Here is a 13,898-nt window from a genome sequence, read left to right on the forward strand (position 1 = left end):
TTTTTTTTTTTTTTTGCATTATGCGGGTCTCTCACTGTTGTGGCCTCTCCCATTGCGGAGCACAGGCTCCGGACGCGCAGGCTCAGCAGCCATGGCTCACGGGCCTAGCCGCTCCGCGGCATGTGGGATCCTCCCGGACCAGGGCACGAACCCGTGTCCCCTGCATCGGCAGGCGGACTCTCAACCACTGCGCCACCAGGGAAGCCCTAGAAACATTTCTTAATTAGACTTCTCAGGTCTCTCTTAAGAGAGTTTCTGTCCCCAGGTATCATTCATTTATAGATAAATGGTTAACTGTTGTGGCCATTAGGGACTGTATCCTAGATTCAAAGGCAACTTAAGTCAGGATTCTAAATACCAATGATTTATGATCAGAGTACAGGCTTTGATTATCAGCATGATGAAAACTCAGTAATGTCAGAAACCCAAAAAATAACTCAGAGAAACAAAATTTACAGACTGTAAAACCCATTATTTATTAAACCATACTAATTATCAACTAATTTAACTATGTGATTTATTTACTTTGTCTAATTCTGCTGTTTTCTAAGAAACTTATCTCTTACGCAAACCCCATCTGTCTTGCACTGAAAGATAGGAGCAGATGATTCATGCAATTTATTTTTAAATCCTTTAGAAAACTGGTGCCACCATTTTGAAGGGCAGTCTAACAGAGCGTCAGAAAGGCTATAAGAATATTTGTATCCAGTGACTCAGCCCGCTTCTTGAGTTTATCACGAGGAATTAATCAGTGGTGTACCCTAGGTTTTACATATATTTGTTGCAACACTTTTTATAATTTATGAAGACTTAAAACAGCTTTAGTGTCCAAAAGTGAGAGCTCAGTTACACTTTGGGATACTGACACGATTGAATATACTGCCTTTAAAAATATGCTTCAGGGACTTCCCTGGTGGCGCGGTGGCTGAGAGTCCGCCTGCCGATGCAGGGGACGCGGGTTCGTGCCCCGGTCCGGGAGGATCCCACATGCCGCGGAGCGGCTGGGCCCGTGAGCCATGGCTGCTGAGCCTGCGCGTCCGGGGCCTGTGCTCTGCAACGGGAGAGGCCACAGCACTGAGAGGCCCGCGTACCACAAAAAAACAAACAAACAAACAAACAAACAAAAAATATGCTTCAGATCAAAATGCATAAATGTGATTTAGTTTTAAATAAAAATTTATTATGCACATAGGAAAAGAAAGAAATATACCAAAATGATAACACTGTTAGGTGTTTTCTCTGGGTTATAGCATAAAAATGGTTTTATAATAATAATTTATATTACTTATTGTTTCTGCGTGTTTTTTTTTTTTTTTTTTTTTTGGAGCTCACGGGCCCAGCCACTCCGCGGCATGTGGGATCTTCCCGGACCAGGGCATGAACCCGTGTCCCCTGCATCGGCAGGCAGACTCTCAACCACTGCGCCACCAGGGAAGCGCTTCTGCGTGTTTTTGATAGACCACACTTTGTGCAGCCAGAGAAAAGATGACCTGAGGTGTTTTTTCTCAGAACTGGCAGTTCTGACATTTCAATTGTTTACTTCCTTGATGTTTCATTAACAGACTGTAGGGAGCCAACCTTTGAAGTTATAATTAAGCAGTTTCACCTGTTCAAAATTTAGCATCCTCTCTTACAGTCTTCTAACCACCTGTCACTGCGTATTTATCCTGACTGGTTTCTGTTAATCATCTCTTCACTTCATTAGCCTGAAGTGACTCTTTAATCTGAATACTTGCCCATATTTCACATTTCTCATATAACCAAAATGTTTTCGAGCTAGAAGCAAGTAAAAAATGAGTTGTACATCTGCATTTTATAAAAAAGAAAAAGATAAACAAAAACCAAGGAAGGCCTGGAGACTTGTCTAAGGTAGTTCTGACTCAATCAACACTAGAAGCCCAAAGCATGGCTGAATCCCATCCTCCAGCCTCACTCTGACTTAATGAATGATGTAGGAATATTCATGAGTTTGGGAATAAAATATGCACTTGGATTTAGTTACATACAGATATTTATAAACATGCAGATGTGTATACATTTTTGTGGGTTAGGTTGCTCAGTTGGTAGAAAGATGACAGGAGAAGATGAGAGACGTTTGCCAGGAAAACTAACATATAGAAGAAAATGGCTTTCTTTTCTATAGACTTGAATCTTTATTGTAAACAGCCCTATCATCTTTCAAAAGTATATGGTTGGTCATGTGGGGATGAGAGGCGAGTGGATAGATGGATAGATGCACTGAGTAAAGCCAGGGTCATTATCACCAGAAAAAAATTTGAAACATATGTGAAGATGGTAGAATAATAACATTATTTTGCCACTACACAAAGGACAGAATATTTTAAAAAGTTTGTACACGTGTGCGTGTAAGGGCTTGATTGTGGGTTTTTCACAAGGGAGAAAGCCTGTATTTTTATCTGGAAACAACTAATGGGAAATTAGCATACTTTCTTTCAGAGATGTATAAATAGAGAATTATTGGGGAAATTAACCAGTGATCTGGGAAGCAGTTTATTCCCTTAATGCCAGAAGGGTTTAGGGCTTTAATTAAAGGACTAGTTTAATTTGGGGGATGTTTTTATTAAATTGTCTCTTATTTATTTCTTTGGTAAGGTATTTTTATATGTATATAGTAAATCACACTTAGATTCATTGTTATATTTCATTTACAATAAAAAATAAGCAATTATTTTCAGTGTTTTTGTTACAGATATGAGAAGCCTAACCTAAAAATAAACAAAAAAACGGTTTTAAACAAGTAACTCTAGAAGTCATGACTTCTAAGTAATTACTTAATAGTTTTGAGGTCTACCAGTTTTTCTTTTAAAACCAACCAACCAACAAACATGTTTCTGCTTGTTCTCTTACTAGTGTAATGTGGGCCTATTAAGTTATAGTTTCTTTTTTCATTGATTAAAATTTTTTTTACTACTTTGAATCTATTTTATGACCTAGTAACTAAGTATAACTGAAAGTAATACTTTTTTTGAGGGGGAAGTTAGTCATTTCACTATCTAATCACTCCTTTATTGCTCTGAATGAGTTAGGTATAGATTTGGTGGTGTGCATGTATACACGTATGTTTTTGTGATTGGAAGCTATACATATGTGTATTTATCAATATATACTTGGCAGCTGAAGTCTCTGGTCTTGAATATTTCTACCATTAACTTGCTAGTTTCTCCATTATCAATACATTGAGTGGCAACAGAAAACTTGACTAACAGTGGCATAAAACCATTGGGATTTATTTTTCTCATGCAACAATAAATTCAGAGGCTGGCAAGTTCAAGGTTGGTACCATGACTCAGGGATGTCCTCAGAGACTTGAGTTCCTCCTGTCTTCCTGCTCTGCCATATGGCTTTCCTCCTAGGATTATAAGTGACTGTTCTTTACTGTGCCTTATTCTCATTTTAAGTAGAAAGAAGAAAGAGATGCCTCTATCAGGAAAGCAAAAGCTTTTCCACAAATTCACTTCAGAATTACGACGTACACAAGAGTCTGGGAAGTAATTTTTAAGGGGAACACATTGCCATTCTAATCAGAGTTCAGTTCGGGAGTGAAAATGGGAAAATAGATACTGAGTAGTAGGCACCTTGCAGTGTCTGCCACATCCCCTATTTCCCCTTAGTTTTCATTCAGATTTCATGGATGATTATTTTCCTCATTATGAGAACAGCAGCCAGCTATTTGAAAATTGAGTCATGATGCTCTTCCCTCCTTCAAAGGGCATCAGTTATTCACATAATTGGCAATGTCTTCAAAACTCTGTATCTGCTGTCTCGAACTGCGGCCCCGTACTCTGCTTCTAACTGCCTGCAGGGTGGTTCTACTTGGAGATTTGCTGATTAGTTCAAATACAGTTATGTTCGAAGCTAAGTGTCTTTATCTTCAATTTGGTTATTTCAGTCAGGGTTGTCAGCATTTTTCTGAGCTAGAAGCTTAAAATAATCCTAATTTTAGAAATTCCTTTATTCTCTAATCCAGTTTGCCATCATCTTCAGTTTCCTGCATTGAAATGTCTTGGAGTTGACCAAGCCCTCCCCTCAATACTGTCACTCCTGTAATTCTGACTCTCACTTTCTTACTTGTGCATTATTTACAGGGTTTTCTAGTTGATGTCGCCAATCTTATTCTTCCTCTTTTTTTCATTCTGCCAATCATTAACAGTCTAATTTTCTTGAAACCTAACTTTCTAAATATTTCTTCCCTACTTCAGCATTTTTAAACCAAATCCAAATTGTTTCCTCTTTCAAAGTTTTCATTCATAACATACTTTTCTTTTTTTTGTGTGTGGTACGCGGGCCTCTCACTGCGGTGGCCTCTCCCGTTGCGGAGCACAGGCTCCGGACGCGCAGGCTCAGCGGCCATTGCTCACGGGCCCAGCCGCTCCGCGGCATGTGAGATCTTCCCAGACTGGGGCACGAACCCGTGTCCCCTGCATCGGCAGGCAGACTCTCAACCACTGCACCACCAGGGAAGCCCGATAACATACTTTTCTTATTCAATCTCTATTTACCTTTACTTCACAATATAAATTATCATAGAATGTTCTCTTTGATGCACTGTTTCTTGCCTGCCACCACTAACAGACACACTCTATGAATTCCTGCCACAGAGACTTTTATCCTACTCTCCTTTTTTCTTTCTAGACTGAAGTATGGTTGATTTACAATATTGTGTTAGTTTCAAGTGTGCAGCATAGTGATTCAATATTTTTAGAGATTATATCCATTTAAAGTTACTGTAAAATATTGGCTATATTCCCTGTGTGGTACAGTATATTCTTGCAGCTTATTTATTTTATACATAGTAGTTTGTACCTCTTCATTCCCTACCCCCATCTTGCCCCTCCCCACTGGTAACCACAAGTTTGTTCTCTGTATCTGTGAGTCTGTTTCTGTTTTGTTATATTTATTCATTCGTTTTTTTTTTTCCTGTTCTTCTCTAGTTGTGTCCCCAGACCCCCACCCCCCAGCTGTTTTGACCTCATCATTCGAAATTCTATTTTTCAAGGCCAAGCTTCTAAATTTCTTGTTTGTTTGTTTTTGTTGTTGTTTTTTTTTTGCGGTACGTGGGCCTCTCACTGTTGTGGCCTCTCCCGTTGCGGAGCACAGGCTCCGGACGTGCAGGTTCAGTGGCCATGGCTCACGGGCCCAGCCGCTCCGCGGCATGTAGGATCTTCCTGGACTGGGTCACGAACCCGTGTCCCCTGCATCGGCAGGTGGACTCTAAACCACTGTGCCACCAGGGAAGCCCCCTATGTGTTTTTGTGTCTATTCTGCACTATATTTTGAAGAAGTGTGATGTAATGGAATGTCTTTGCAGTCGGATAAGTGTGGGTTTAAATCTTGATTTAGCCACTTAGTAACTTTTGACCTTAAGAAAGTTAACCTTTCTAAGCTACTTTCCTTATCTCTAAAATTTAACAGTTATGTGCATACACATGTGTACATACACACCTTTTCGTGACAGTAAAATGAGGTAATGTTTAGTAAACTATAGTAGTACTTAATATTGGGGATTGCTACATGAAAGCAAAAACCAAGGTAACAGTATTTTAAACAAAAGTTGAAGTTTATTTTTCTCGTATATAAAAGAAGTCCAGGAGTTTGTAGTCCAGGGCTGGTATGATAGTTTCATGTTCATCTGGGACCCGGGCTTTCTATATCTTCCTTTTCTATCTATCTAAAAGTTGAGATTACCACATAGTCCAAGGTGGCTGCTGGAAGCTCCAGCCATCATAGCTGCATTCCAGATAGCAAAAGGAGGAAGGAAGAAAGGGTCTATTTCCAGTGCAGTCAGCTTTCTTTAAAAAGCTGCCTAAAAGTAGCCTTCTAGGAAGTCTCTCACAACCCTTCTGCTTATAGTCTCATTGTCCAGACACCTAGTCATATGACTGCAACTTGTTAGAAGAAGGCTTCAAAGTTTAATCTCTTAGTTGGGTACATTGCTGCACAAAATAAAATTAGTGTTCTGTTACCAAGGAAGGAGATAAGAATACTGGGTGTCTACAGCAGACTCAGCCATAGTTACCTGTTGTGGTGCCAGGCAAATGGTGAGGTTTAACAAATATCTTATGCCTCCCTTCTTTCTGTTCTATTTAGAGTCAGCTTAGTGCTTTATTCTTCTTTGCTTCATGTGTATCTTATTTTTTCCAGCTATGTTGAAAGTTTCTTGGGGGGGATAAGGACCATGTATCATACTTCTTTGTTGTTTTTCAAAACACCTAGCAGAGTACTTGGCACTTGAACTACTTAGTAAGAACTTAGTATATATTTGTTAATTAATTGATTTTACTTTCTACTAGGACCATACTTCTTTTAGCCTCTTGTTGGATTTTCCCCACCTCATGGGTATTTAATTCTTTTCCCTCAACTACAAGCTAGCAGCTCTCATGAGAGGAATGTACTGGAGATTTTCATTCCTTGATAATTTCCTGTTTTCTAATGCCTTAAAAGTTACCCTGTGGACTTGATCTAAATTTTATCTTTGTTTGATTAATGTATTTTAATGGTGGTTTTTCCCTGTATCTGGTGCTTTGGGATACATATGTATTTCTAATATATCTGTTCATTATGAATATATAGAATATGATTTTTTTTCTTTTTTGTGATATGCGGGCCTCTCACTGCTGTGGCCTCTCCTGTTGCGGAGCACGGGCTCTGGACGCGCAGGCTCAGCGGCCATGGCTCACGGGCCCAGCCGCTCCGCGGCATGTGGGATCTTCCCAGACCGGGGCACGAACCCGTGTCCCCCGCATCGGCAGGCGGACTCTCAACCACTGTGCCACCAGGGAAGCCCAGAATATGATTTTGAAAAGTGCCATGTTTGGAAAGGCCTCAGGAAATTATTTTTCTCTGCATATTTAACTCACTGATTTGTTTGTAAGAAAGCTGAATAGTTTGAAAAGAAAGCTTAGGTTAAAGTTGTCAAGTTGTTTTGAGCTCCTGGTTATTTTTCTTTTTCTCCCCAATTATGGGTGAGAAGAGAGAAATAACTAACGAGATAGGAAACTCTCTACAAGGAGATAAAGAGATAGTAGTATTACTGGAACTGTCTTTCTAGCTGCTTGGGTCAGACTTTACATAAAAATAGGATCTTATAGTATCAGAGTATCTTGTGATACAAGAGATTATATGAGTTCTTTTTATTCTACTCTGGGACTTACTAAATGGAATATTCTAAATAAACATACTACACAGGAATATATTACATCATTAGTATAATAATATGCAAATACAATACAATTTCTTTCATACCCTATCACCAATATGCAAATATATTCATACACTCAAAGATGTATATGTCTTATATAAATACGTACACAAATGTAAGAGATAAAGATATGCTGCTACAAATTCTTCTTGGAATAAAGTGAGGTGTAAATAGATAAAATAAAAAGTTATACATTATCCGGTTATGTATGCTCGAAAAGAGTAGGTAGGTAGACGTACATGAGTGGTTATGTGATGTTTAGGTAGAATATTAAGTGGGTGGGAAAGAGGGGCCTCATCAGCAAAGTAACCACACAGTGTTAATGAGAATGAGAATTCGTGTTCACTAAAAATCATAACAACATTATGATACTTTTTAATGATGCTTTTGGACTGGTATACAAATGACATAGAGCTGTTTATAAAGAGTTGATATTTCCTTATAGTTTGACTTTATTTGGTTTTGTTCTCATAGATGTTTTCTCCCAGATGTCAGATTCCAGTGGCTTAATGATATTTAGCAAGTTTGACCAGTTTCTGAAGGAAGTTCTGAAGCTCCCAACAGCTGTCTTTGAAGGGCCATCTTTTGGTTACACAGAGCACTCAGTCCGCACCTGTTTTCCACAGCAGGTAAGGATGGGTTTATAGAATCTAGGATTAGAAGAGCTCTCATCCACCCCTCCACCTTTTGTCAGATTTCGCCAGATTGCTTCACTCTAGGAACATAGGTCTTGGGTAGGGGAGGGAAAATAACTTTTAAGTCAGAGGAGAGGATGTAGAAGAGAGGGGGGTTAAAAATTCACCTGAGAACTCTTTTCTTGGAAGAGGGGAGGGAAGTCTTTTCTGAAAAAATGATAACAGTTGAAATATTTTAAATTACTAAAAATTTCAAGAAAAATGTTTAAGGTAAAGTTATTTATCTTATTGCTGCTAGACATATATTACTCTCCCTAATGAGGTTTTTTTTTAATTATCTTTTTTTTGCGGCACGCGGGCCCCTCACTGCTGTGGCCTCTCTCGTTGCGGAGCACAGGCTCCGGACGCGCAGGCTCAGTGGCCATGGCTCACGGGCCCAGCTGCTCCGCGGCATGTGGGATCCTCCCGAACCGGGGCACGAACCCGTGTCCCCTCATCGGCAGGCAGACTCTCAACCAGTGCGCCACTAGGGAACCCCGGATTGTTGGAAGATTTTTAATCACAGTTTCAATTTCAGTGCTTGTGATTGGTCTGTTTATATTTTCTGTTTCTTCCTGGTTCAGTCTTGGAAGGTTGTGCTTTTCTAAGAATGTGTCCATTTCTTCCAGGTTGTCCATTTTATTGGCATAGAGTTGCTTGTAGTAATCTCTCATGATCCTTTGTATTTCTGCAGTGTCAGTTATTACTTCTCCTTTTTCATTTCTAATTCTGTTGATTTGAGTCTTCTCCCTTTTTTCTTGATGAGTCTGGCTAATGGTTTATCCATTTTGTTTATCTTCTCAAAGAACCAGCTTTTAGTTTTATTGATCTTTGCTATCGTTTCCTTCATTTATTTCTGCTCTGATCTTTATGATTTCTTTCCTCCGGCTAACTTTGGGAGTTTTTGTTCTTCTTTCTCTAATTGCTTTAACTTTTACTTTGCTCCTTTGTCTGCTGCATATTTCTCTGTCTTCTCATTTTGATTAGTTTACCGTGTTTGGGGTCTCCTTTTCACAGGCTGCAGGTTCGTAGTTCCTGTTATTTTTGGTGTCTGCCCTCAGTGGGTAAGGTTGGTGCAGTGGGTTGTGTAGGCTTCCTTGTGGAGGGGACTGGTGCCTGTGTTCTGGTAGATGAACCTGGATCTTGTCTTTCTGGTGGGCAGGACTGCGTCCAGTGGTGTGTTTTGGGGTGCCTGTGCACCTATTACGATTTTAGGCAGCCTCTCTCCTAATGGGTATGATTGTGTTCCTGTCTTGCTAGTTGTTTGGCATAGGGTATCCAGCACTGTAGCTTGCTGGTCATTGTGTGGAGCTGGGTCTTAGTGTTGAGACGGAGATTTGTGGGAGAGCTCTCACTGATAGATATTACGTGCAGCCAGGAGGTCTATGGTGGTCCAATGTCCTGAACTCGGCCTTCTCACCTCAGAGGCTCAGGCCTGACAGCCAGCCGGAGCACCAGGACCCTATCAGCCACACGGCCAGGTGCGTGGGGAGTTTCTTGCCTTTTGGGAAGTCTGAGGTCTTCTGCCAGTGTTCAGTAGGTGTTCTGTAGGAGTTGTTCCACATGTAGATGTTTTTTGTTTTGTTTTGTTTTGTTTGTGGTACACAGGCCTCTCACTGCTGTGGCCTCTCCCGTTGCGGAGCACAGGCTCCGGACACGCAGGCTCAGTGGCCATGGCTCACGGGCCCAGCCACTCCACGGCATGTGGGATCTTCCCAGACCGGGGCACGAACCCGTGTCCCCTGCATCGGCAGGTGGACTCTCAACCACTGTGCCACCAGGGAAGCCCTGTAGATGTATTTTTGATGTACATGTGGGGAGGAAGGTGATCTCCACGTCGTACTCCTCTGCCATCTTGAAGGTCCTCCCCATTATTCCTTTTAATCATAAGCAAATTTGAGTTTAAGTCATCATTTTAAAAAACAGCCCTGTTGATGTCCCTAGTTTGCTTTGAAAAAACCTTACTAACTCCTCACTGCCTCCTGGATAATGTAGTTAGCCAGACAAGGTGTTGCTTATCGATCCGACCCCTGCCTCTCTTTCACCTTCATTCCTGATCCCTCCTACCCCCACAGACCCCATCCCTCAGGATGCCATGGATTCTTTTTAGATATTGCCCCAGTGCCACAGGGGCTGTACCATTTACGCTCCCACCAGCAGTGTGTAAGTCCATCTTTTTCTCCACAGCCTTGCCAACAGCACATGTTCTTACATTTAGGAATTTTTGCCAATCTGAGAGATGAGAAGTGTTATCTCAGCATAGTTTTGATTTGCATTTCTCTTGTTTTGAGTAGGTGAAAGTGGTATACTTCTCTTCTTTGTTTATGCTGTTAGCTCTCACTGAAATGCCAGTAACCCCGACCTTCTTTCTCTCCTCCAACAAAGGCCTCATATTTCAAGTCACAGCTAAATATCTCCTTGTCTTTGTTGCTCTGAATCTTTTGATGTAGGATTAATTGTTTCCTCTTCTACAGGCCCTGGCCTGTTACATCTAGCTCACTTATGCCCTGAGGGATGCACCTTGGTCTCCTTCAAATTTAAATCCCCATTACTAACAGTGTCTGGAAAATCATCAGTGCTTACTAGGTAGTTTGAGTGAGTAGTGGTTTTAAATCTATTATGGCATGAGAAAGTATCTGGGCTTGAATTCTTACTGCAAGCTTAAAGCTCATGGATGTGGTTGTAGCCTTGTTGTTTTCACTGATATTATTCCATAATTTTCTCAAATGAGACAATCTTTGCAATGAGGAAAATACCGAATTTCAGAATTTTTGAAGACTTTTTCCATTCTTTTTTAAAAAAAGCTATAATAAATACAAGTATCTCGATAAAAAGCACAGCAACACTATATTGTTGTGTCATTACAAAGTACTCTAATTTTCAAAGTCCAGAATAAATCTGTGATATGATTCAGTATCTTAAAATAACTGAAAGGCTGACCCATAGCACTGGTCCTGTAACCAGTTGATGTGTGTTTGCTCTTGTCAGACAAAGTATTTCTATAACTTTACACAAAAAGTTTGTATAAAAACATTTTAATCTGAAAGATTTAAAAAATGCTGTTTTTAAGTCTTTTAGCTAAATGTCATACATTGTTTAACTGATTACCAAGTAAGTGATAGGGCAATGGATAATAAATATTTCCCTGTTGCCCATAAGAAAATAGGAGTTTTGTTTTGTTGTTTTTGTTGTTGTTTTTGGCTGCACTGGGTCTTTGTTGCTGTGCACGGGCTTTCTCTAGTTGTGGCGAGTGGGGGCTACTCTTTGTTGCGGTGTGCGGGCTTCTCATTGCGGTGGCTTCTCTTGTTGCAGAGCACGGGCTTTAGGCGCCCAGGCTTCAGTAGTTGCAGCACACAGGCTCAATACTTGTGGCACGTGGGCCCTAGAACGTGTGAGCTTCAGTAGTTGCGGCACGTGGGGTTAGTAGTTGTGACACACGGGCTTAGTTGCTCCGCGGCATGTGGGATCTTCCCGGACCAGGGATTGAACTCATGTCCCCTCCATTGGCAGGCGGATTCTTAACCAGTGCACCACCAGGGAAGTCCCAGAAAATAGGAGTTTTTAATGGAAAAGATGAGATTGGAAATTGCAGCTATGATGACCTAATGCTAAATTATTTTACTTGTTTTCTCACGTTATTTTAGTGATACTGGAATTCTCACTTTTAAGAGATGATTTCTCCCCTCTTTTAAAACAGGAAAGTTGTAGCCAAGAGTGGAGGGAGGGAAGTCAAATGGCATCTAGACTAATAATTGTCAGTATTGATGATTAGAATAACAAAGCGTGGGGAAGTAGACAGGAAACAGAAACACTGGTTTCTAAGAAAAATATGAGAGTGCATACAAAGATAAAAACAGGCTCAGTGTTTTATTGAGGAAAGCATAAATAAATCATGGTGTTTTTGCTCAGTGGATGAGGCAGCTGTTAGAATGATTAGAAAAGAAGACCTTGTAGCAAAACAATAAAGTATTTAATAAAACATTAAGTGGGGGATTCCCTGGTGGCACAGTGGTTGGGAATCTGCCTGCCAATGCAGGGGACACGGGTTCGAGCCCTGGTTTGGGAAGATCCCACATGCCGCGAAGCAGCTAAGCCTGGGCGCCACAACTACTGAGTCTGTGCTTCAGAGCTCATGTGTCTCGACTACTGAAGCCCACACGCCTAGAGCCTGTGCTCTGCAACAAGAGAAGCCACCGCTATGAGAACCCCGTGCATGGCAACAAAGAGTGGCCCCCACTCGCCACAACTAGAGGGAGCCCCTGCGCAGCAACAAAGACCCAACTCAGCCAGAACTAACTAACAAAATAAATAAATATATTAAAAAAAGAAAAAATATTAAGTGGAAAGACAGATTATATATTTTTATATACTCTATGTACATAATTGTATAGAAACACACATTTGGAGGGAAATACAGAAAAATGAGAATTGTGGCAAGAATGTTCATTACTTGCAGCTTTATTATAGTTTTTGTTATAAATATTCTGTTGTAAAAAATAAAGAGAAATGCAAAGAATGTGTTCAACTCAGGAGCAAAACCAAAATAAAACAAAACAAAAGGTAGAAGAAAAGAGTGAAAGAGCCTGTCTTTCACATAGTTATTTACTGAGTCACGGAATTTTAGAGCTGGGAATTCTGTCCCATAAGTTCTCAAACTTTCTGGTATCAGGACCTTTTTACACCCTTGAAAATATTTGAGCACCCCAGAAAGCTTTTGTTTATATGAGTTATATCTATCAGTATTTCTATATTAGAAATCAAAACTGATAAATTATAAAATATTAAATCATTTAAAAAGAACAATGATAAACCAATTACATATTAACATAAATAATATATTTTATGAAAAGTAGATATTCCAAAGCAAAAAAATTTAATGAGAAGAAGGCCATTGTTTTATATTTTTTGCAAATTTCTTTAATATTTGGCTCAGTTGAAGACAGCTGGGTTTTCATATCTGCTTATCCATTCAGTCTGTTGTGATATGTTGTTTTGGTTAAAGTATGGAAAGAAAATCTGGTCTCAGACAGCTGTGTAGTTGGAAAAGGGAGGAATATTTTAAAAGCTTTTGCAGATAATTGTGGATATGCCACGTTGCCTCTGGAACATTCCACTGTATAGTCATGAGAGAATCAGATTGAAAAAAGCAAATGATGTCTTAGTATTATTATGAAAATAGTTTTGACCTCATGGGCTCCTTGGAAATGTTTTAGGAACCTTGCAGGGGGACCTCTGACCATACTTCGAGAACCACTGCTCTAGCCCTTGAGAGATAAGAAAACTGAAACCAGAATGTTAGGTGATTTCCCCCCAATCACGTAGTTAATGGAAGACAGAGCACTGGGACACAGTTCTTCTGGTTTCATTCCTCATGCTTTTGGAGGACTTAAATTATAGTATGACTTAGGACAACTTTTGGAAACTGATCCTGAGTGTACTTATGAGGGAGTTCTGAGATATCAAGTATAATTCCTTTTCATCTTGAAGATTTAAGAAACCACACAAAACTCCATGATAGGTGAATCAAAACTTTTAGGGAAAGTAGCATTAGGATTATAAGTGGATTTGTAAAAGTGTAATTTTTAACAAATATAAGATGATACAGAAACATTAATTTAAACATTACATTTATGATAAGTGATATAATTACAAACGTATATTAACCACCTCTGACTAGCTAAAGACTTCCTAGCATCTTCTCAATTTTAAGTAGACACTTTTAATTTCATTTTGGTTTATTGCAGTTATTTGCATATCCATTATAAGAGGCATTTTCCATGTCTGAACCTCCATTCAAATGCTGGGTGACTTTCTGTTTTTATTTTTAACGTTGCTCACGCATTCCTCCCAGATTCCTCTGAAATCTCAGAAACATTAGTAACTTTGATGCCTGAGATGGAAAACACTTTGGAAAACTTTATTTAGCCTATTCGAGTAGGCATTTCTCAAACTACACCGTCAATGCATAGCTATGCATAAGGGCCTTTGGACGGTAACTTCCTACT

At 39.9% G+C, this 13,898-nt stretch overlaps 1 protein-coding gene across 1 annotated transcript in view; it reads left to right on the forward strand.

The window, feature by feature from the left end:
* DTNB (dystrobrevin beta) overlaps positions 1-13,898 on the forward strand; it is a 235,471-nt gene that overhangs the window by 73,752 nt on the left and 147,821 nt on the right. Inside the window, exon 6 of the mRNA XM_024764484.1 lies at positions 7,694-7,848. Within this exon, the coding sequence (XP_024620252.1) occupies positions 7,694-7,848 (155 nt within the window). The remainder of the gene's footprint in view (positions 1-7,693; positions 7,849-13,898) is intronic.

Source organism: Neophocaena asiaeorientalis, unplaced genomic scaffold (genome assembly GCF_003031525.2).
Source record: "Neophocaena asiaeorientalis asiaeorientalis breed wild unplaced genomic scaffold, Neophocaena_asiaeorientalis_V1.1 scaffold345, whole genome shotgun sequence".
In the NCBI taxonomy this organism is placed as follows: Eukaryota; Metazoa; Chordata; class Mammalia; order Artiodactyla; family Phocoenidae; genus Neophocaena; species Neophocaena asiaeorientalis.